This window comes from Enhydra lutris, unplaced genomic scaffold, assembly GCF_002288905.1.
Source record: "Enhydra lutris kenyoni isolate GAN:26980312 unplaced genomic scaffold, ASM228890v2 scaffoldscaffold3, whole genome shotgun sequence".
In the NCBI taxonomy this organism is placed as follows: Eukaryota; Metazoa; Chordata; class Mammalia; order Carnivora; family Mustelidae; genus Enhydra; species Enhydra lutris.
The window spans coordinates 43,905,265-43,929,960 of NW_019154087.1; the positions used below are offsets into that span (position 1 = coordinate 43,905,265).

At 44.2% G+C, this 24,696-nt stretch overlaps 1 protein-coding gene across 3 annotated transcripts in view; it reads left to right on the forward strand.

Annotated features, from left to right (window-relative positions):
* Positions 1-22,827, forward strand: part of LOC111154820 (WD repeat and FYVE domain containing 3) — a 243,510-nt gene extending 220,683 nt beyond the window's left edge. For all 3 annotated transcript variants that reach the window (XM_022514747.1, XM_022514756.1, XM_022514763.1), the window contains 10 exons: positions 1,654-1,801; positions 3,296-3,450; positions 4,396-4,554; positions 7,561-7,740; positions 10,905-11,087; positions 12,181-12,277; positions 14,641-14,964; positions 15,552-15,663; positions 16,058-16,255; positions 19,431-22,827. In XM_022514747.1, the coding sequence (XP_022370455.1) occupies positions 1,654-1,801; positions 3,296-3,450; positions 4,396-4,554; positions 7,561-7,740; positions 10,905-11,087; positions 12,181-12,277; positions 14,641-14,964; positions 15,552-15,663; positions 16,058-16,255; positions 19,431-19,554 (1,680 nt within the window). In that variant the 3' untranslated portion in view covers positions 19,555-22,827. The remainder of the gene's footprint in view (positions 1-1,653; positions 1,802-3,295; positions 3,451-4,395; positions 4,555-7,560; positions 7,741-10,904; positions 11,088-12,180; positions 12,278-14,640; positions 14,965-15,551; positions 15,664-16,057; positions 16,256-19,430) is intronic.
* The last annotated feature ends 1,869 nt before the right edge of the window (positions 22,828-24,696 follow it).

Genomic DNA, 24,696 nt, shown 5'->3' on the forward strand with positions numbered 1-24,696 from the left:
GCAGTCTGATCTACCAACCAAGTAACTGTGTTTCCCTTGGGGCGGGGGGTGCAGAGGGAGAAGGAGAGCCCCAAGCAGGCTGCACACCCAGCCTGATGCAGGGCTCGATCCCATAACCCCGAGACCAAGACCTGGGCCAAAACCAAGAGTCGGATGCTAACTGACAGAGCCACCCAGGCACCCCAGAATTGTGTTTGCTTTTAAACTTAAATGCTTATTGATAAGCTCTAATCGCAGCTGAAGAATTGTAGTTAAGCCTTTCCTTTTTTTCTGAGGGTTACAGGCACAGGAACTGTTTCATACCCTCTGAAAAACAAATATTCTGACCAAAAAAATCAAGACACATGCACTGTCACAGATTTTAGTCCCACTTTTGAGTTTAAGAGGCAGACTTAAACTCTGAGCCTGGAAACTATAGTTCGAGAGACTGATAGAGTCCTTCAAAGTATGCCGTCCTAGAAAATCTAGGTCTAACGGTCAGCATATCCATACATCGTTATATACCCTGGCCTGGTGAGGTGCTCTATCCTTAGGTCCTCTTAAAAGTTCTTCAACAGGAGCTCAGTTGGTGGCTCAGTCAGTTAAGTATTGGCTTTGGCTCAGGTCATTGTCCCGGGGTTCTGGGATCGAGTCCTGCATCAGGCTCCCTGCTTGGCGGAGAGCCTGCTTCTTCCTCTCCCTCTGCCTGCTGCCCTGCATACTTGTGCTTGCTCTGTCTCTCTGTCAAATGAATAAATAAAATCTTAAAGAAAAAAGAATTTATTAATGTGATATCTGTATAAAAAAAGTTCTTCAGCAAATGTCCATTCATGAACATGCTTTAAAGTAGGGGAGTCCTTTCATACAACTGTAGAGTCTGAGAAAATAACAGAACCCTGAAACATGTAGACCAGGAACAAGGGGTTTAAATGTTTGGGTGCCTAAAATGTCTTTCTCTTTACAAAGCATTTTTTCTGTTTTTTCTTCTGGAAATCCAGAATGTCACATTCATAAAGTGTGAAGGTTTTCTAGTCATTTTTAAGTCTCGTTTTATCTCAGATTTTCCAAATATCTTCCTCAGATAGGAGTTTTCTAACAGAAATGGCTCTGCACTTATTTCGAAGATCTGCAGTATTTAAAAAATAGTCATCTTAAATGACTATTTTCTTTTTTTCCCCTTACAGTACTGCAAAGTAAAAAGAAGGCATTCATACTTTCAACAAATTAGTAGCATCTAAAAGACACCAAAATGATGTCACATAAAGAAAGGCCGTGTTGCCAGAAATAAAGAGAATGTCAGTCTGCCCTCAGTGGTACAGAATGGTGTCTGACTATAAAGAACTGGTTACTTTTTAAAATCATTGGAAAGTAATGGTTGATCAACTATAGTTTGAGTAGATTGATTTATTCCTGAAAAGTCAGGAGATCAGAAGAGCATTGAGCATGGTGGTAACCCAGGTTTTCATGGTCCCACCCCTGCTTGCTAAGATGGGAAACCTCCAGTATCCTTCTGGGTCTCCTTAAAAGTTCTTTCCTCAAATGGAAAAGGTGATAATGTAGTGCCTAGTGGTCATTGTGAAGTGTAAGTGAAATAAAAACATAATACTTGACATCTAAAAGGGTTCAATAAATGTTAGCTTTCATTGTAAAACGTGTCATCCTCTCTCATCCCAGTTATTTAAGAAACCTCACCCTCCAAAGCGAGTGAGGAGCCGACTGAATGGAGACAGTACGGGCGCCTCTGCCCCCCCGGGGTCTACAAGTGACAAGATCTTTTTCCATCACCTGGACAACTTGAGGCCTTCTCTAACACCTGTAAAAGGTGAGGTGACAGGAAGTCAGCCTTTGCTTCATGATTCTATGGGAGTAGTTAATAGTCACACATGTGATTAGCCTGACACATGTGCCTTAAAACATTAGTGTCAGTTATAATGAGTGCTATACTTTTTGTGATAAATCACCAAATACTTGTTAGATTTTCTCCTTTTCCTTTTGTTTTGTTTTGGTTTGGGTTTTTTTGGTCTGTTGGATTTTTTCATCAAAAAGAACCAAAAAGGGGCGCCTGGGTGGCTCAGTGGTTTAAAGCCTCTGCCTTCAGCTCAGGTCATGATCCCAGGGTCCTGGGATTGAGCCCTGGATTGGGCTCTCTGCTCAGCGGGGACCCTGCTTCCTCTGCTCTCTCTGCCTGCCTCTCTGCCTACTTGTGATCCCTGTCTATCAAATAAATAAATAAAATCTAAAAAAAAAAAAAAAAAAAGAACCAAAAAGATTTCTCCTCCCTACTAAGATAGCAAAAACTCTAATAGACCAAATCTTGTAGCTCAACTTCATATTATATATGTAGAAAAGCCTTTGTAATCTTCATTTATATGTGTTCTGCCAATTTAGAAATAGCAGTTGAAAGACTGCATTTTTAATATGCCAACTTAAAGTATCTGTCTTTTATCTAATATGGTTATGAGTTATCTAAAAATACTTTCTCAGGGCGCCTGGTTGGCTCAGTCCGTTAAACGTCTGCCTTCATTTCAGGTCATCACGATCCCAGGGTCCTGGTTGAATCAGGCTCCCTTCTCAGTGGGGAGCCTGCTTCTCTACCTCCCTCTGCCCCCCACCCACTCACGCTCTCCCTCTCTCCCTGTTTCTCTTTCACTCTCTCCCAAATAAGTAAATACAATCTTAAATAAGCAACAAAATGCTTTTCCAAGTGGATATTTTTCTTAGAGTGAACAAAGGTTTTTGTAGAGTCTTGAAGTTACCACTGTTAAATCTAAAAATTAGAGTATCAAAGTCTGGTTAATTAATAGGCTACCAGCTCCGTGCCATTTTGGCTCATGACACGGACCGCCCTGTGCCAGCTGCACTCAGCACCAGTGATGGTCATGGAGCACTGGTGTACTCAGCAGGGAGTCGGACCTCTTGGGAGATGGCCTGTCCTTCCTTCAGGAAGTCTTAGGCTGGATATCATGTGGGAAGTGCTGCAGGCCTAGATTGGTTGAAGGTTTGTGCACAGATTCTGGAGAGCATCCCAGATTACTCTGTGCAGTCCTGATGGTCAAGAAGACAGGCCAACTGCTAGGAGCCAACCCCAGGGGGGTCAAGAGACAGGAAGGCCGGAAGGAAGCCCTGCAGAGCACCTGTTAGGGTCGATGTCCATCATGCAGCAGAGACTCAGAAGCCAGCCTCTCCCTCTAAGGCCATTCCTAATGTATGTGTTAGGAGGCTTGATTCATAGGAATATTTGAGATGACGACCTCTGTAGTATCATGAGGTTCATTTTCCTTGTCCCTATTCTGATCTGTTGATTTGTTTTTTACAGAACTTAAGGAGCCTGTGGGCCAAATAGTGTGCACAGATAAAGGCATTCTTGCAGTAGAACAGAATAAAGTTCTTATTCCACCAACCTGGAACAAAACTTTCGCTTGGGGCTATGCCGACCTGAGCTGCAGGCTGGGAACCTATGAGTCAGACAAGGTTTGCATTGTTCCTTGCTCACTCGTTTAATCTTGCTCTTCTGTGGTTTGGATATCCTGCTTGAAAGGGGTGGGAAGAGCCCAGGACAAGGGCTAGTCACCTGCTCCTCCAGAACCCAGAAGAAGGGAGAGCTTTGCAGCATGAGATCAGGTTAAAGGAGCTAGTGGACAAGGTGGGTTTCCTACAGAACAAGCCGCTTTTGAAAAGTTGTGTACTGAGCTCTAACAGTTTCCCTCCCCTACAAAGAGTTCCTCCAAGAGGTCCTTAGCCAGCCAGGTAGTCAACATTTTTGACCACTACAAGAGGCTCTTTATGGTGAATCACCGAAAGCCCACTTACTGCTTCAGTACGTTTAAGTGGCGGATGGAAAACCCATCAGCCCAGCACCCAGGTGGCAGCAGCCTCCGTGTGGAGTCCCATAGCAGTTCTTGAGAGGCCCTATGTCGTGCCCATCCGGTGCCCTGTGCTTGCCCTCTGCTGGTCCCCTCCAGATGGCGGGCAGGATCTAGTTTGCGCAAGTCTGTGCATTGCGCTGTGACACAACCCTGTTTAGTAAACCTCATTAAACGGCAGCCCTCCTGATTCCCGCTTACCTCTAACTGGCTACAGCAAACACCTCCTTCTACCAGATTCTCCCCTGGATCGTATACAGCATCATAGTCGGAACGTCATTTTCTAGGGCTGGAGAAGCTGGAGACACCCACTAGGAGCAAAGTCCTTTTCGTTATGGTTTCTCACAGCAGCTGTAGTTGGGAGGCCGTAGGGTTCAGGGTTCAGGGCAAAGCATCAGTGGAAATGCTGCAGAGTGAATCCAGCCCAGAGTGTACATCCGTTTGCCTGTGAGGCGCCTGCCTGGGGGCTCCCCTTCCCTCAGTGTGCTCACTGGGATCCAGAAGCTGATAGTACTTGATGGCATATGTGTCTCACATCTGTTTTATTTTACAGGTGGTGACTGTTTACGAATGTTTGTCTGAATGGGGCCAGATTCTCTGTGCAATCTGCCCCAACCCCAAGCTGGTCATCACAGGTGGAACGAGCACAGTTGTGTGTGTCTGGGAGATGGGCACCTCGAAAGAAAAGGCTAAGACCCTCACTCTTAAACAGGTAACAGAATAAACAGAAGATGGACATATCCATCCTGGCAGCCTGCACTCTAGAGAAACTACAAAACTTCTTTAATTCCAAGGTGCTTCAGATCTAATGGACAAAATAAAAAAAATAATGTTCTTTTGCTAGAAATGGGTCTTTAAATAAAGGAAATGAAATCAGGTGGTACTATTTCTAAAAATGATCTAAGCTGGTCCTTTTTTAAAATCTGAAGCAAGCTGTCTTTAGGTAATATATTTTTTAATATGGGGAGCTTGGGGGCTCAGTCAGTTGAGCATCTGACTCTTGACTCTTGATTTCAGCTCAGGTCATGATCTCGGGGTCATGGGTTCAAGCCTGGTGTGGGGCTGCACTGGGTATGGAGTCTGCTGTGAGATTCTTATCGTCTTTCTCTCCCTCCACCTCTGCCCCTCCCCATGCTCACTTGTGTGAGTGCTCTCTCTTTCGCTCTCTAAAAATAAGTAAGGGGTGCCTGGGTGGCTCAGTTGGTAAAGTGTCTGTCTTTGGCTCAGGTCATGATCTCCGGGTCCTGGGATCGAGCCCTGCATCAGGCTCCCTGCTCATCGGGGAGTCTGCTTCTCCCCCTTGTGCTCTCTCTATATATATCTCTTGATCTCAAATGAATAAATAAAAATAATAATAATAATAGTAAGTAAATAAAATTAACATACATGTAAATTTTATTGTATTTAAGTAATACATTTGAGCCTTAAACAACAGGGGTTTGAACTGTCCTAGTCCACTTATATACAGACCTTTTTTGATAAACCTAGTACAGTGAATGTATTTTCTTCTCCTTGTGATTTTCTTAGTAATATTTTCTATTGCTTACTTTATTATAAGAATACAATATGTATACAAAATATCTGTTACATGACTATTTTTGTTATCAGTAAGGCTTCCAGTCAACAGTAGGCTATTGGTAATTAAGTTTTGGGGGAGTCAGAAGTTACCCAGTTAGAAAGTTAGTCAAAAGTTAGATTTTTTTAAATTTTTTTTTTAAAGATTTTTATTTATTGACAGAGAGAGATCATAAGTAGGCAGAGAGGCAGGCTGAGAGAAAGAGGGAAGCAGGCTCCCTGCTGAGCAGAGAGCCTGATTCTGGACTCGATCCCAGGACCCTGAGATCATGACCTGAGCTGAAGGCAGAGGTTTAACCCACTGAGCCACCCAGGCACCCGAAAGTTAGATTTTTGACTGCGTCACGGATCGGTACCCCTAACCTCCATGTTGTTCAGGGTCAGCTGTGTTGCCTGTAAATTGGATTTTTCTAATCAAAATTATGTTTGCTATTGATTTATATTATTTTCCTTCTGGGCGATTTCCATTCAGCCGAACCAGTAAATCTTTGATTCTTTTTTATCTCTTTCCTCATTTATCATTTGATTATTTATTATCTACTTTAACAAAATTTTACCTAAAGCAAGATACCATTTATAATTAGGCCATCCTTTTTTTAACATTTGATTTGTGAGTGAATTTGCCATAAAGTTTTTTTGATGCAGTATACATCTAAGTGTATAAGACAAATTTGAGAAACAGTTTAACAATATCTGTCATTTATTGAGCACTTACTATGTTCAGAGCACTATGCTGGGAGTTTAAAAATGTAAAACTCCAGTCCTCACAATTCTGCAGGGTAGTTGATAAACCCTGTTGATTCCTGAAAATACCACTGCTTGAAGAGATTCAGACACATGCCCCAGTCACATTTAGTGTAGAGCCAGGATGTGAATTCAGTTCTGTGGGACGCTAAGGCTATTTTCAAGCCAAATGTAGACAGTGGTGTCTTAAATGTCTGTGGAAGGGATGGAACCCCTTGCACTTAACACCACTGGTCATGTGTATCAGCCAGAAACGTCAGTGGTTGCTAAGTCTAAAAATGGGCCACATAAAAAGATAGTGTTGATATGAGCAAATACAGGGTTCATATTGTAGTTTGCTTATCCAAACTCTCTGGCTCACAATATTTTCCATTTAGAAAATAGACTTTGAAGCTAGTGTGCTAGCCAGTAACCCCTCAGGAGAAGTCACTTCTTATTTAAAACAGCCTTCTGGGGTTTGCTAAGCATACAGAAAGGATTTATGTATGACCAAAAATTGTAAGCCAACTCATTATTTAAGTAGTTAAATACTCAAGAACTCTTTTTTTTTTTTTTTTTAGAGATTGTATTCATTTGTTAGAGAGACAGAGAACACAAGCAGGGTGAGGGGCAGAGGGAGAGGAAGAAGCAGGCTCCCCACTGAGCAAGGAGCCCCATGCAGGCCTCGATCCCCGAACACTGGGATCATGACCTGAGCCGAGAGCAGATGCTTAATCGACTGAGCCACCCGGGTACCCTAATACTCAGGAGCTCTTAACAGTAATCTGAATCTTCTCTGAAATGCTTGTTCTCCCACATTGCCATTTCCCTGGGTCCTGTTTCTCTTCATGTTCTAGCAAAAGACAGAAGTTCCTGTTCTAGTCTGAAGAAGATCTCTTGGGCACAGATGTGTCCAGGTTAGTAATAGGAGCTCAGCACACTTCCCTTCATCTTGCTAGGACCATGTACCATCACCATGCAGGCCTCACCGTGTGTGCGTTTTTTTTAAAGATCCATCCAGTTGTAGTTCCTTAGATGAACAGGAGACAGTGGCAGAAAAGAATCAATGCCCAGTTTAAATTCTGTGCTTTGCGGGGACCATAGCTAATGTATTTTCATGTAGAAATGAGAGGAAGAAACCCAAACTGGGTGGCAGCTGCCATTCTCCCTTCTAAGATTCTAATCCAGGTCTGGGAAAGAAGTGATGTAAAAAGGGAGGTCAGAGCCTCCAGAGTCCCCCAGACTTCTCTGTTCCCCTGGCAGGTTGAGGCATGTACAGTCGGCAAAGAAGGAAGACATGGCAGACACTGCTACTGCCAGCACACGCTCCCCTCACTCCTAGTACATCCAGGACCTTCTGGAGCCCCTCAAGGAGCACAGTCATGGTGATCAGCCTCGTTTTTTCTGTTCTACTTCATAGGCCTTACTTGGCCACACGGACACTGTCACCTGTGCCACAGCGTCATTGGCCTATCACATAATTGTCAGCGGGTCCCGTGACCGAACCTGCATCATTTGGGATCTGAACAAACTGTCCTTCCTAACCCAGCTCCGAGGCCATCGAGCTCCAGTTTCTGCTCTTTGTATCAATGAGTTAACGGTAAGTATTCAATTGCCCACTTGGTTTACGGTTGGGAAGACAAGTATTTCTGGCTAATATAAACAAAAAATGGCTCTGTTTTCTATGTTGATAGACACTCATTTCATAAATGCTACTACATGTTTTTTGATTTATGCAAAAAGAAAATGGATATTAAAGTTTGTAACTCAAATACCTTAAAATACATTTACTGCTGCATACCTTGAAGAGCAAGATTTGGTTCAAAACCACGTTCTAGAATAGGCTTTTTTTTTTAAATAAGGAATTTGTTGGATCTATTAGGAATGTTAAAATTGTGGGCCGCCTGGGTGGCTCAGTGGGTTAAGCCTCTGCCTTTGGCTCAGGTCATGATCTGAGGGTCCTGGGATCCAGCCCCGCATCAGGCTTTCTGCTCAGCAGGGAGCCTGCTTCCCCCACTCTCTCTGCCTGCTTCTCTGCCTACTTGTGATCTCTCTCTCTGTCAAATAAATAAATAAAATCTTAAAAAAAAAAAGAATGTTAAAATTGTGTTGAAATTTTTATGAAATACATTCAGATTCTTTATTTACTATGTAAGGTGAAAAGAGTAACATTTGGGTAACCAAATGAGCAGAATTGTTATAGGACTATTTTGCAAAGTTAATCCCAAGCTTACTGAAGAATATTATCTCTTCTCAAAAATAAATATTTTACATATAAATAAGTGAGTCAGCATAAAATAAATGCACAGGCCTGGGAGTCCCCCATGGAGACCACACCCACCTGAGGTGGGGTGAGGAGAGGAGAGTCATTGCTGAGCTGTGTGGGGAAGTAAGAGAAGCTAGGGCTAGGTTATACAAAGACTAAGATCCCTGTGTCTGCAGGATAGGTTACCGCGTTCGTATGTTGGTGATGCCCATGGATGCAAATCAGTCTTGCAGATTGACTGGAACTCCCCAGCCTCACTGCTTCTTCGCTCTGCATACTCATTCCCTCCCTTACCCTTAGCTCTGTCCTGGGGTCCTCTTGTGTCACCCCATGTAGCCACATCATATCATCACCCACACAGACAGTTTTCCTTTGGAGGAACGTAACATCATTAATTTCTGCCAGAAGATACAGAGTAGTTTGCTTTTAGTTAATACCTTGTAGTCAGTCAAAGAAGAAGGAAAAAGAAATTTAGTTGTAGTGAATGGCATGTAGAGTATCTGATAATAGTAAGAGCGGTCAGACCAGGCAAAGAAGGGGGAGTATGCATATATACCAAAAATTCATTTTTTGGTATATCTGAAAAGTTTGAGATGCTTTTACAACAGCATCTTGGGTTGGTCCTACAAACACATGTCCCTAAGAGCTTTACGAAAACCTCAGTACAGCAGAATAGCTCTGACCTGGCCGGGTTCCTCTGAATCAAATGCTTCATGGCACAATTTTGAGCGCTTTGTTTTAGAGTTGTTTTTCACTTAAATGCTGAGAATTTCATTTATAGTTGGTCATTATTCTGCAATGGATTGCAGTAGTTGCAGCAGACACCACGGATGTGTTTGATTTTTCCCTTTTACGGTGTTTTTGTATCTCTTAATAATGCATGAAAAGATTTCTATTTCTGTCATATTTTTGTGGCCAGTATCATGTTTTCAGTCAGCATTTGGGGCATCAGCGACCTTGTGGCTGCCCTTTAGCTCCTCCTATGTTTGGTGCCCGTAGCCGCATTTGCTCTAATGCTCTCTCATTGAGGCACCCTGGAGCGCTGCGCCTCTCGCAGGGCAGAATGGAGCAGCGGCCTCTCCTCTCTTGCACAGACTGAGGCCATTAATTACAACACAGCTGCTCAAACTCACTGTCCGAGGTGGTTCAGTGGCTGAATCCCAGGTAGACATAGCAGTGCTTGGCTAAGTAGCACTTTTGTCTGGCTTTTGGTTTTGTTCTTGCCATTGGGGTAGAAGGACAGAGGGACAAAGAGACCAGTAACAAGACCAGCACAGGGTGGTTTGAGAAAGCCCCAAGCCTCCTTATCTTGCCATCCTTGGCTCCCCCTTCCCTTCTTCCTTGAGTTGATGCATCTGTTCAGCTTCTAGTTTCCCCCTGCTTTGGATGGCCGTCTTCCTATTTCTGTAGGTCCCCATGTGCCTGCGGACTGTACTGAGATCCCCCAGGGCATTTCTGGAGTCAGTGCCTAGCATCAGTGACATCCAGGCTGCCTTGGGGATAAGAAAAGCAGCATGGTGTGGTACATAAGCTTTGGGGCCAGAAAAGGCTGGATTCAAATCTTTATCCTGTGATGTTAGGCAGATTACTTAAAGTCTACGCACCTGACTTTGCTCCCTCCCAAAGCAGGGCTAGTAATAGCTAACCTCCTAGGTGTTGACAGGATGAAATGGATGGCAGAAGTGTCCTCTACTCGAACTGACACACAGTAGATGCTCTGGAAGTATCTTCATTCCTGTAGCAGGAGTGGGTGGGATTCTCACCAGGTTGGGTAGAGCCCTGCCTGGTCGAGTTTAAGGGAAGAGCTTGTTCTTTTCTATCTTTGGAGCTTACAAAAACCTGAGGTAACAGCTTAGGGAGTCTGCAGGTTTATCCAGTTGGCCAAGAAGTGACCTATATTCTAATTTTCTTTTTTTCCTCATCTCCTCCCCTTATTATGAATACAAACTATAAAGTGGGATGCTACAGTGCTGCCAACATTTCATCGTTATTTATTGAAAAGGGAGATACAACTGTATCTAGACTGAGAGATTTCTCTTCTGCCTTATGCTGTTGGTGATTGGACTCATTTTGTAAAATTCAGCAGAGGTGGATTCCTAAATGAAAGGTAGAAATGGGTTTTATAAACAAAGCGAGGCATGAGAGTAGTGCCTCACTCCTTAGGTCACAGGCAGCTTTCCCTGGAGTAAAACATGATGCAGCAGTGTGCTGGGGCATATGCTGAGAGCGGAGACAGGTTCCTACCTGTGTCTGCGTGTGAGACCACCCCAGCCACAGCATCCGCTCCCCCATGAATTCTTTAAGAGGTCTCTTCATTCGGGGTATGTTTTTAGGTCAGCAAGCACTGAATTCCAGGCTACCTCAGAAATTCTGAGCCACCGGTTGAAGAACTTAAAAGGTTTTTTTTGAGAGCTAGGCCAAAGGTTGACTTTGCTTCTGAAACCAGAAGGTACTACACAGGGAGCAAAGAGAGTGAAGAGGCTGTTTTTCTTTCTCAGGGGGACATCGTGTCCTGTGCTGGCACATACATCCATGTGTGGAGCATCAATGGGAACCCGATTGTGAGCGTGAACACGTTCACAGGCAGGAGCCAGCAGATTGTCTGCTGCTGTGTGTCGGAGATGAACGAGTGGGACACACAGAACGTCATAGTAACAGGACACTCAGACGGCGTGGTCCGGGTAAGTCCGCTATAAGGGAACATGCTAGGCGCTTGCCGCCCTGATTACCTGAGACCCATGGAGCTGTCCGTGGTGGAAGATACCTGAACAGGTGGTGGTGGTAGTGAGCAAACTCTTGCTCAGATTCCAATGAACCACAGCCGCTGTGTTCTCCGACAAGGGGAACATCGGTGACTTGGCCCCTTTCCTTACCGCTGAGTCGATCTGTTAGTGCCACTCACCACTGGACAGCTTCACCCAAGTTCAGTTAAACATGATTTCCATGTCACCATAGATTGCTAAAAATGGAAATTGCAGAAGTATTGGCTTTTCGGCCTCTCAGATGGCTTCTTGAGGAAAACAGGGAGTGTCTCTTGTCTACAGAGAATCACAGCTGGAAAATCCTTTCCAGGGACCCACATTGTCCAGTCCCTGTCCCTGACTTCACCTGAATCCTAGTTTATCCCCTTCGTAGTTTTCTTTGTGTTGGGCGTCTGCAAGCAATAGAACCCACGGATTATTTACCTTCACAGTCTCTTCAAATACTTGGGTCTCTCAGGAGATTTTCCTTCGTGTCTATTTTCTTGAGCTGTGCTCTTTGTAAAAGCAGAGAGCAGCTGATTGGTGCCCTGTCGTCACACTGGCTGAGCAAAGATGAGGCTCTCAGCCCCCACCCCACACACCCTGCACCTCAGACAACAGGCACACCTCGACGACTGCGCTCTCCAGAGCTGTTTCAGAGAACTCCGTTCATGAGGCGTTTAGGGGAAAGCTCACACTCAAATGCGTTTGGGGATCCTGCTTACTGTATGCCTTCATGTGTTCAAGGCTCTTGGGTTTTTGTCAGAAGTAAGTGTTCAACCAGTAAGTTGAACCATGTTGTTCCAATTTACTTGACCACAATCCTTTTCCCTCCACCACGAAACACCCATCAACATCTCAAGGAACCCAGTTTGGGAGCATAGTTCTCTCCCACAGTTTTCAAGAGGGAAATTTAATTAGACATAAGACATAGACACTGTTTAACCCCAAGAGATCATCTTCATCCAGTCACATGTAAATTGTTTCTTTAAGCAGCTTAACTTTTTTATTTTCATACTTAACTTAAATTCAGTTTTGGAGAATGGAATTTTTGCAAGTTCCTGAGACACCAGCTCCTGAACCTGTTGAAGTCCTAGAAATGCAGGAAGACTGTCCGGAAGCACAAATAGGTATTGGATACTTTCTAATTATTCTATAGTTTTCATATTTCTTGTTTGTTTGTTTGTTTAAAGTCACTGTGGATAAACTCACATCAAATAGCATAAACCGTGGCCTAAAGTCAAGTGTGGCTGTCAGAGGTACGACTGCCCCCCAGCACGGGAGGTTGTGGGGTAGGCACCCCGCGACTTGGCCAGCTCACCAGGTAGTACGTGGTGTGCTAGTATCAGTGCTTGGCTTTCTCATCCTAGTAGGGCTAATACAACCACTGGCTTCCTGGGGTACCAGAGGCTCACGCTTTCACTTCAGAAAATACAGAGCACACCTGGAGGGCGCAGGGGTGGACAAGTCGGACGGCCCCAGTCCCACATCTGTTGTGCTTGTCACTTCAGGTTCAGTCTTTGTGACAGGCTGGCATCATGTTTGTAAGGTATTCACGGAGGCAGACCAGAATCCCCACCCTAGTCCTGCCTTTGGAAAAGGGCTTTTATTCAGACTGAAGCTTAGTGCTCTGTACTCTTATTATTACCTGTTTTTTGTGCAACCCTTAAAGATTTTCCAAAGAATACAGAGATGGATGATTGCTATACAGAGTAACTAGAAGCCGTGCCATAAACCCAGGCTGAGATCTGCTCTGGGTTGCTCATCTCCAGAAACGTTACCCCCTTTGATTTAAAACGATTAGTTCTAAACCGAGAGGAACAGGGTTTTAACTTTGACCTTCAGATTGTTTCTTTGTGATTAACTTTTGTACACTGAGAATTCCACTTGAGTTTGATGATATGAGGGAAAGGACTTATTATCAGAAAGGCATAAATCACTTCTCTTTGTAAGCCGAAAATAGTTTCTACTTCAGTTGCCAGAAAACAGAAGTGATCCAATGGGCAGGGTGTTTTAATGCTTATAGTACCTTAGTGCATGTAAGTTTCTGCATAGTCCATTGCAGCTCCACTAAAAAGGTCATCTGGGTGTTTGGGGACATAAAAATCCAATTCACTTCCATTAGTATTTGGGGGTTACCTGTTGGGCATCAGACAGTGGATTAAGCAGTCCTAGGAGAAGTCTGCCCTTTCCTTGAACAAAGGTTTAAGTGAGTAATGGCAGAAGATGAGATGAATAAGGTAGAGTGGTCACATTTAGGAAGGAGATACTGGTATGTCTTTTTTCTTCTTATATATTCATATCATGGACAGAGTTTGATAGAAGTGGCAGAGGGGAGAGCAGCCCACAGAGAAGGGTTGGCTTTGGACAGCATAGGACTGGCAGGGCTCGAAGGCAGTTACCTGGGTGAAAAGAAAGGCAAGCCAGTGGTTCAGCGGAAATGAAAGCCATTTCTAAGACTGCTCATCAATGAAGACCTTAAATTTCGTGGTCATAAGCCACTGAGATGAAAAAAAATTAGCTAACTAGACTACTAGTGTTAGTACAAGGAAGGCAAACTAAGTAATTTCTCTTGCTAAAAAAATACTTAGAGTGAGCTGGTACCTGTACACTTGTTCCTACTTTTCTTTTTTTCTAATTCTATATATTTATTTCTTATAAATTTTCTCTCCAGCAGACTCTATTGCAAGAGAGTAGGGAGTTGGGTTGAGGAAATGCGTAATAACAATGGGAAGAAGGGAAAACCCCACATCAATAGACTAAAGCTTTCATCAATAATTGATTCATCTACATTGTCATTTATACTGACTGCCACATGGAAGGCACTGTGCTTGGGGCCCCTTCTCTCAAGCTGACCACTGTCTTGTAGAAAGATTGTCCAAAAGTAATAGTTTGGGTGGGCAAACTCAGACACGAGAGGCGTGCAACTGTTTAAGGAGTCCAGAAGAGTGGGAATTCCTTTCAACTGTAGGCACCAGGTAAGATTCTAGAGAAAACAGTGTTGGAGCTGTGCCTTGAGAGACGGGTAACATGGGAACACGAGATTTGTAAGAGGGGTCTAGTAGGGCCAGCCACACGAGCAGCCTTCCCCGTGAGTGGGAGCAGGACTCCGTGGAGAACAAAGTCGGCGCCAGCCAGCTGAACTGTGGTAGGGAGCATGCGGCAGGCGCTGATAATTTTGCAAAGGCAGGTTTGGGCCAGATGGTAAAGCAGGAATGTCAACCTAAGAATTTTGGCCAAAGCTTTCTTTAAACTCAGAAATTCCTTGGGGGGGGGGGTTGTTTTGTTTTGTTTTTCCTTTTTGCTATATGTAATCTAGCTGAAAATTCTGGGGGTTTTTTTTGTTTTTTTTTTTTTTTAATATTGTTCTACTTAGTTTAAAATGCTGTGCGTATCGTGTCTTAACTTATAGAAGAAAAGCAGCAGTAGGACAAAGCTGGGTCTAACCATAATGTGTGTGTTTGTCTCCTCTTTCTCCCCGTGCATTACCCAGGGCAGGAAGCCCAGGATGAGGACAGCAGCGATTCGGAAGCAGATGAGCAGAGCACCAGCCAGGACCCCAAGGACGTGCCCAGTCAGCCCAGCAGCAGCAGCCACAGGCCCCGGGCGGCTTCCTGCCGAGCAGCGGCCGTCTGGTGCACCGACAGCGGCTCCGATGACTCTAGGCGCTGGTCCGACCAGCTCAGCCTGGATGAGAAGGACGGCTTCATATTTGTGAACTATTCAGAGGGCCAGACCAGAGCCCATCTGCAGGGTCCCCTTAACCACCCTCACCCCAACCCCATGGAAGTGCGGAATTACAGCAGACTGAAGCCCGGTAATTTGAAGTCCGGTCATTTTGTTGCTCCTTGTGGGTGACATGAGGGCTGGTGGAGTGAGGCAGTGGGCTGTCATTCTCCCAGCACCCCATGCCCCCTGTACTCCATCCCTGTGACCTACGTCAGCCACCCACAGGCCTCTTCAGTTTCTTACCCCACAGTGGTGTCTGCTGTACATTGGGCATTTCTAAAAACACCTCCCACCAAAAACTTCCTTCCTTCCCAAACCATGAACACTTTCAAAAATGGGCAAGTTACTAATTACAGATAAGTAAATAAACTAAACTGTCTGTATGGGTAGCTTTGCCTGTTAGAGAGTTAGAGGCATGGTTCTCAGTGGGAGAGATTCTGTCTTCTTGGGTTGGACATTTCCCCAGTCTTTTCGAACGGGGCGTTCTGACCCGGCCCATGACTGGTGTTAAGCACTGCTTCGCCTGCCGTCAAGGCAGCGGCTGCTGGGACAGGGTGAGCTGCTCTAACTGGATGTTGCAACCCCTAGCTTGCGAGGCCACCGTATGAGGGCACGCCTACCGAATGCCGGCTTCTCCCACTTCAGGGTGTCCTGTCTTGCCCTTTTGCTCTCCAGGGTACCGGTGGGAACGGCAGCTGGTGTTCAGGAGCAAGCTAACTATGCACACGGCCTTTGATCGGAAGGACAATGCACACCCCGCAGAGATCACCGCCCTGGGTGTCTCCAAGTAAGTGCCCGACCTTGCCAGCTGTACCCTTCCCCCGCCCCGCCCCAAGGAGTCACTTGCTTAGCCCTGGTCCACACATCCATTTGGGGAAGCATTTGGGGAAACATTTCATTTGCGGTACCACACATTGCTTGAACAGGCCAGTCAGCAGAAGAAGGCAGTGCATGGAGTTTAAAATCTCTGTTCTTCGAGGTTACAGCGAGATTTGATCCAGAGAGTGTAAATTCGGGCTCGGTTCTATTTTTGTCTCCTCACACACACAGACCCCCACCCCAGCACACACGTCCACGGAAACCTGCAGAATCTCCAGAGTGACGGGGGCGCTCTTCAGCCATGTGGCTCTGTGGCGGCCTTCCCCAAGGTGACTCCGTGGGTTGTGTTGTGTCTCCTGCAGGGATCACAGCAGGATCCTCGTTGGTGACAGTCGAGGCCGAGTGTTCAGCTGGTCTGTGAGTGACCAGCCCGGTCGCTCTGCTGCTGACCACTGGGTGAAGGATGAAGGAGGAGACAGCTGTTCCGGCTGCTCCGTGCGGTTTTCTCTGACAGAGAGACGGCACCATTGCAGGAACTGCGGCCAGCTCTTCTGCCAGAAGTAAGATGAGATGCCAGTGTTTTGAATTTCTATGGGCCTGGCCCCTGAGATGTGGATTACACCCCTGCACAGAGCTCCTCCTGTGCTCCGGGGTCCCCAGCACACAGTGCCGTGATGCTCTAAACCAGCCTTTACTTTCCCCTTGTTCTTTTATCACAACTGTGAACTACTTCTGTCCTATTGAAAAATAAGGAAAGAATCAACCCAGACACCTGGTCCTGCGTAACTCAGAACAGGGAGGTGCTGCTGTTCCACTGTGTTTGCTTATAAAACATTGTGGTTGTGTGTCCTCACCCCTCTCCTCTCCCCTCCAAGTCTTCTACTCTGAGTGTGTGTTGTCTCCATAAACAGTAGTGCAGTATTGTTCCGTGGGGTTTCCGTTTTACACAAATACAGCATGCTGTCTGTACCTCCTGTAACTTCCTTTTTTTTTTTTTTTTTACTCAACACTGTTGAGTAAAACTCCACGTAGCTGTTTTCATCTGTCTTTTGTGTGAATGTGTCAGAATTCATCCACTTCCCTTTTGGTGGACTCCTAGGGGACTGGTGCACATTCCCAGTGTCTGACCGGGGCTACAGGACACACCCTAACAAACGCCCTCCCGAGAGGTGAGCTAGAGCATCCAAGAGGAGGGAGCTCCGACTAGAGCTGACAGATCACAAACTGAGCTGCCATAGATGCTGTCAGATGGGTCTCAGGAACCGGTGCTGCTTGTCACCATCCCGGGCTGGCTGGGCAGGGTCTCCCAGCTCTGCGGGCCAGGGACTGCCACCCGTGCTCACTCCAGCTGGACCGGGAGCTGCGTCACTTGCTGTTGTAACTCTTAGCGCAGCTGATGTGGAACAGCTGAGCATTGGCTTCTTGGCTGTTTGAGTTTGCTCTTGGGTAACATGGCCCATTTTCCTTTTAGGTTTGCTGTATTTTTTCCCCCTGTACTTGAGGAGTTCTTTATTTACTCTGGGTTCTAATTCTTTGTCTTTTCTACAGCTTGCAGATAACTTCTGCTGGTCTGTGGCTTGCATTTTCACTTTATATATGTTTTTTCTGGCACATAGGTCTCTTACTTCTTGTGATTTTTGCTTTTTTGTGGCTTAAGAAATCGTTCCCTGTGACCGTAAAGACAGCTTTGCATATTTTCTTTTATGAGGTTCAGGGTTTTGTTTTTCACACTTAGGTCTTTGGGTCCAAATACACTTAGAGTGTATCTGGAGGTATGTTTTGTAGTGAGGACCTGTTTTAATTCCCTTGTGTGGGGAGTCTGTTGTCCCCCACTGTTAATCTGGATGCTGTCTTTCCAAACTGTGGTCCCACACATGTGTGTACAGTCCTCTTGTTCTGTGGCAGACCACGGAAAGGACCCCACAGGCAGCACTCTCTAATGCTGACACTGCTTAACTCTAGAAATACTTTCACAGAATCATGAGCTGTGTGATTGTTTCTGAGCTGGTTACTGAGGTCTCGTGGGCACCAGCGTATTGGAAATGGTGTGGTCCTTGGTATATACTGATCAGATGCTCCCTGGGTTCCTGTCCATTGTGTCATCTCAGGCACGTTACTGACCCTCTCTAGGCCTGTTTTTTTATCCGTAAAATGTGCATAATTATACCTCTCCTCATAGAGATGCTGAGAGAACAGTGAAATCATGTGTGTGAATTTTATAAAACACCAAGTGTAAAGTCTGGCAATATAGGTGTTCAGTAAAAGATGTTATTGTAGTGTTTTTTTTTTACTCTCCAGATTACTGTCTTAAACCTTTTTCCTGGGAAGTCCAATTCAAGATGAGGTAGACAGATTGTTGGTGTCAGCCTTTCCTTATGGGACTTTCTGTGAGGTTGGCAGAGGATTCTGTCTCAGGGTTCTGTGCTTTGAGAGGCCCACTCTACAAAACCTAATAATCTAGTAATTTTTGATAGTAACACCCCCATATGTGCACTGGCACACATTATTCCTTGTCATGTTTTAACTTTCCAAATACTATTTAAGGGTAGATAATGCTTTAAATTACGCATTGCTCTCAGATGTCCGGTGGAGGCTGTATTTAAAAAACGAACCCCACAGTGATTGATTTTGGTAGAGCAGACACAGAAGGCAGAGCAGAGCCCTGCCCACGTTCTTTGTGTCCCTCAGGTGTTAGGAGAGTTTGTCAGCACTTCCTTTTTGTTGAGAGAGAGAGAGTGTGTGAGCAGTGGGGAGGGAGAAAGGGAGAGAGAGAGTCTTAAGCTGGCTCCACGCCCAGCGCAGAGCCCAATGTGGGGGTTGGTCTTGTGACCTGAGCCGAAATCAAGAGTTGGACATTTAACCAACTGAGCCCCCTAGGTTTCCCGACAGTTTGTCAGAACTTCTGGGGCTGTCATCAGAGTCCCAGGTCTAAGAACAGCCCTTTAAACCCCTTAAGCTGGTGACACTTTGTTTTTCCTCTGGACACCTTTACTGGTAGATCACTGGAGGAAAATAATTTTCTGTTTCGGTCTCACGAAAAGGCAAGCTTAAAGTGGTTAAATGCCACATCCAAGGTCACACCCGGCTTTATTCCAGGAAGAGGAATATTTTTTAAAGAATTTGAACACCTCTTAAGTAGGGTCTACTTCAAGGAATTCTATCAAGATAAACAGAAAATAAGAACATTTGGACCAGACAGAAAACCCAAACTACTGTTCAAGAAATCACCAGGGGGTAGATCAAACAGTGTTTAAAGGCCCAGAGGAACTTGATAGTGACCAAAGAGTCTTTCAAAACGAGTAGTAAATCTTCTGCCAAGAGAAAAAAGTTAAGCTCTGAGTAAAGACGTTGACATTTCTCCCAAGTTTACAGGGCCTGAGAGCCTGTCCCGCATGGGAAGAATGGGCTCACAGCTGTTCAGATCTTTTGGCTTCATCCTGTAGGGAAATCTTGCCTTTAAAAAAAAAATTCACTTCAGTCACATAGAGAGCTTGCCTTGGTTTAATACTACTTTTCCTCATACACTGAAACAAATAATATGGTGTTTTTTCTGGTCCCGGGTGAGCCACACACCACGAACCTGTATGTCTTCGGCATTCTTCTGGCATTATACTTCTGTGTCTTGGGCATTACGGTGCCAGCTTTCTGTTCAACTTCTAAGTTTGTGTTTCTCGGCCCAGTGACCACACTTGTGTGGCGAGGACCTGTAACTACTTGATTTTGCTTTTCTTTTAGGTGCAGTCGGTTTCAGTCGGAGATCAAACGCTTGAAAATCTCATCGCCGGTGCGCGTGTGTCAGAACTGTTACTATAACCTACAGCATGAGAGGGGTTCGGAGGACGGGCCTCGGAATTGTTGAAGATTCCACAAGCTGGTTGCTGATCACGGTCTGTAGACCCCCTTCCTGATTCCCCGGTCACGGCTCACAGCTCGGAGGGCATCGAAGCAGTCTCCGTTTACGCCTCTCTTCATACCACGTGTTTGAAGTGTCGAATTCAAAGGAATCAGTGAATAAACGGGTGTAGAGTGCAGCAGCGGGGCGGACACTGTTCGGGGGAACAGCACAAGAACAACAGGAGGTGGTTCCTAGGAGCGACTTTCCCAGTGTCCGATTCTCCCTGTTACCAGTAGCTGTCTCCAAGAGAAAATCCTCACTTACTGTCTTTTCTTGCGTCTCATTTTTATAGATCTACTCATCCTTATTTGGAAAAACCACCACCAACAAAAAAAGGCTTTTAGAAAATGGTTGTAAATCTGACTTCTTTGCAAGTAACTGTGTATATTGTAAATAGGTATAAAGGCCTTTTTTTTTTTTTCTAAATAAGGACTTAACTGTCTGTAACATGAGACTTCAAACTAAACCACTAACTCAGTGAGCTACTTATGGTTTGTCTGACATCTCTCACAAATTAATGATAAATATGTTTTTTAAATCCTCAAAGACATTATCTGTGGTCTTTTCTTCCCCCTTTCCAGCCCAGCCTGTGTGCCCGATGTCCTTTCTTTCAAGTTGCCCACAGTATCTCCACTTAAACTAGGCTAGTAACCAAAACAATGCGGACCTTCTTTAGGAAACCGTGTGGGAGACTAAGAGTCCTGCCGTAAGATACCCTGGAAATATCTGGGCATCTTGCTCCTGGCTTCTCACCACCTCAGTGTTGTTCCAGTGTCCTAAGACCCCCGTAAACTCCTCTGTGGACTGCCACGTGGCCATAGTGTCCCCTTCTGAGCATTGCACGGTGGCGGTCAGGTGACCAGTGATGTAGGAGACTGCCCCGCCTCAACTAATGGAGATAGATTTGCATGTAATCCACATTAGCTTCTCTTGCATAGAACATAATAAGGATGTGTCTTCGGTGACACTAATGTTCTACTATAGCTTATTTTCAAAAAAGGGTAAAAAATGAAAAAAGTGTACAGAATTAACATATAAACCTTGTTGTAAAACTGGATCATGTCAGAACTGCTTATAATTAATCTTTACCATTTAATGCCATCTACCTGAAAACAGTGAGATTTATACTGTATCAATGTCTATTTTTTTGTTTTTGCTATGAATATAATTACAGTATTTTAATATTTAGTTATTTAATTTGTTCTACTAGTTGGATACAGAACACACAAATCCAGGGAGACTAAAGCTGGTTGGGGCTTAAGAGAGAAGTTTAGTTTACAGAAAAAAAAGGCTTTGGTGGTGGGATTTTTTTAAATGTGTGTTATGTACATATATATAAATATATATATATATACACATATATATAAAAAACAAATGAAACAGTTAATCTAGATTTTAACATTTTCAGATATTTAGTGATATTATGAACAATTCTAAAAGCCCTGTGATTTGAAAAAATGTAGACTTATTTATGGCCCAAGCAAGGAAGGACAGGCCTTCACACCCTCCTGGAGGTGTCATACAAGGGACAGTGGCTTCGGCTTTCCCAACTTTCCATCTTTAGGCCCTGGTGACAGGCACACTTATGCACTAAAATGCACATATATGCACATGCATTCAAAAATAGGCATTGGTACAATAGTAATCTTGTACCTAATGGGCTGAAACCAGCTTAAGAACAAATTTGTTCTTCCTGATAACTAGGTCTCCAAGAGAAAATATAAAGGCTGCTTTAGTGCCTTATGCTTACTAAATTTAACCCTTTATTTACCTAGGTTTGAGCCTACCGTCTATTTATGATTACATATCAAAATTGATTAATACACTTCCATTTCTAAAACTTCAAATACTTGTTAATAAAAGGATTATTGGCATTAATACTTTAACTTGAAGAAAAGTTGTGTTCTGTTTTCCTTCCTGTGTCTTAACTCTTCCCCGTGATCCTCCCCCACCCCGGACCCACCATCTTCAATTCTAATAAATAATGCTGGATGTTCAACAGTGGCAGGAATTGTGCTATCACATAGTCGTGGGCTTTGCCCTTGTCCGGCCCTATAGATGAGTTGTAGCAGTGTTATTCTACACTTTTTAAAAGAAGCGTCCTCCTTGTGTCTATGAACCATGTTTACCCCAAACCCAATGGCAGAGGTGTTCTTTAAAGACTTGAATATATGAATGTGTGTAATGTAGTTACTTAAAGGTTATTCCTCTATGTAATATGAAGTTCTATGGGATGAACACTTTTAAACTTTCCGACACAACTTCCATATCTAGAAGGTGGAAACCAAAACCCTCATGATAGTATTTCCTCTGGCAGCTGGTGCTGTGGGCAACTGTTCCATTCAGTGGGGTTTCTTTTCTTTTTGCTTTCTGATGCAGACATCACAAATCACTCACACATGCAAGTACACTCACGTACACAAACTAATCGTTTCTCCTGATGTCTTTCTGTGTTTCGTGTACATTGGTTTACCAACACCTGTTCTCAGCATGTACACCCACCTTCACGTGGTCTGTGTCCCTTCTCGGAGAGTACCTCACAAGGCTCCTGCCTGATCTGTGTAGTTCATTTGTCTGCCCCCGCCCCCCTCCATTCTAACGTCTGCGTGTAATGCGCAACCGTAACGTCCTGCTTCGGAAGAGGAAAATAGCTGTCCATAGCAGCCGTCCGTCTGGATAATAGCAAAACACTCTAGATAAGTTATTTTGCACTTTCTTATGTATAAAGTTGGTAGAAACTTATTTTTTGCTTTGTATCATTGAAATACATTTTGTTTTGGTAAATGAACTGTGTATAAAATATTTATGCCGTTAAAACTGTTTTTAGAAAGTATTTTTAATTTCAGCAAGTTTGGTTACTTGTTGCATGACTATTAACACAGCTGACTTTTTGTGTCAGTGCAATGTATATTTTTTTGTCCTGTTATTAACTTGTAAGCCCTAGTAACGGCCGATTATTTGTACAGCAACAGAAGTAAATTTGAAGATAACTGGCTAAGACTGGATTGATTGTGGACGTTTGTACTATACTGCGGAATCCAATATCTGTTCTTTGGTGGTTATGTAAAAGGCCTGAAGAATTACTATCTAGTGTGCAATCTGTGATAACTGAATGTTCATTGTATATCTGTCTCTGATGCAAAAAGGTAGAGTAACACAATTACAATACATGATTAAATGCAATAGTCCAGGTACTTTTTTTTTTTTTCCATTTCCAATAAATACCTACTATTTACCACCCAAAGAAAAAAAGTTGTTTTTAAGCTAGTTTATTCAGGGAAGGAGAAAAAACAGAAGGCAGCTATTTCCCTAACCTTTGTGTAGTCCTTTCCGAGTTGTGAATATCTCTTTCAGAAGCTCCTGCTCACAGAAATGGTGGCTGGTAGGGTCTGGTGCAAGCTCTAGTTTGCTCCTCCTGTAGATGCTTCCTGCATTGAGCTTCCCCATTGTGCAGGCTTCCTGGGGCTGAGGAGTGTGTGTGTGGACGGCTGCAGGGAGAGACAGCTGACTTCGGGAGACACGCCTGCAGATGCAAAGGACCCACGGACAAAGCCTGCTTCACGTGGTTTTGGCTCTTTCTCGCTAAGCCTCATTCTCTATCCATCACCTTGTGAAAAGTAAGCAACAGTAAATCATCTCTCCCCTACCCTGCCAGAGTCACATCGGGAATATCTTGGTATCCTGCCCTTTCTCTGGAAGCACCACACCTACTGTCATAAGCTAGTCTTTCCATTTCAGTCTTCAGGCTGAGAGTTAATAACTCACAAGTCCATTCTTACTGTGACTAGCTTACTTCGTCTTAAAACAGCCTTCTGAGTATAGAAAACACTTTTTAAATTACTTAAGCTGCTTTAGCAACTCAAATTTTCCTCTTTCTAAAGATACTAATAAATTCGCTGTTCCATTTAAGCTTGAACGGCAGAGTCCCAGATTAGAGGTTGTTATGCTTATTACAAATCCCACCTCAGTGCAACCCTTTACAGGCCAAGACAGAGGAATGCCAAGAACTTCCAAAAAGGAGCAGCCATGTCTTCAACAATGAAGTCGATAGTAAGAGAGAAAACAGGGTTGTTCATTTCTTTAGTGCAGTACTAGCCGTGGTTCTAGTGACCTCAAGAAGCGTTGTAGTCAAGGGTGGACATTGCTGAAATTCTTCCAGGATTTAAAGGACAAACATGCAAATGAAAAGTCCCTTTTCTGGCATTTGCTTCTCCTCTCTCATAAAATGACACATGCACCCGTCTTAGCCCCTTTGGAGCATGAGAGAAGAGACAGGCCGGCGGAACTGGTCTAGCATTGGCTTTGTCTCCTTACCACTATTCTCGTTTTCCCCACACATTGCAAAACTTTTGTATTTACTGTTCCTTTTGACTTTTGCTGGAATGGCAACAAGCCGAGCTCCCACGCTGAGAGGCAGTGTGGTGTTTTGGAGAGCCCTGAAATAGGAGTTGAGAGCCCGAGGCTGCAGCCACTCCCTGCTTGTGAACTTGAGAAGCCCCTGTTGCAGCAGCTCAGCCCATCAGGTTTTCCTGTGTCTTAGGCTGCCCGGGAGCAGGGAGGGGTTCAGATCACACTTCCTTGACTTCTTGGTTTTAGGACCTTTTGGTCTTTAAAAACTATCACGGACCCCTCCACTTCTGTTTCTGTGGTTTGCGTCTATTGATAGTCATTGTATTAGAAATAAACACAGATTTTAAAAACATGTTAATTCATTTAAAAATAACAATGATAAAACCATTATATATTAACACCAATTATAAATTGCTATGGGGGAAAATCTTGCAAGCCAAAAAAAAAAAATTAGTGAAGAGTGGAATTGTTTTACAATTTTGCAAATCTCTTTAACGTCTGGCTTAATCGAACACAGGTGGAATCTGCTATCTGCTTCTACATTCCATCTGGGGATACTTCATTTTGGTCAGAGCATAAGAGGAAAATCCAGCCTCACACAGGTATGTGTTTGGAAAAGGCGGGGGGCGGAATATAGTAATAGCCTGTCCAGATTTTTTTTTTTTTTTTTAAAGATAATAGTTTGTTTCTTAAAGTTTGATTACTGCATGGTGTCTGGAACTGCATCAGTGAGCTTTTGGTCTGTCTTGCACGGTG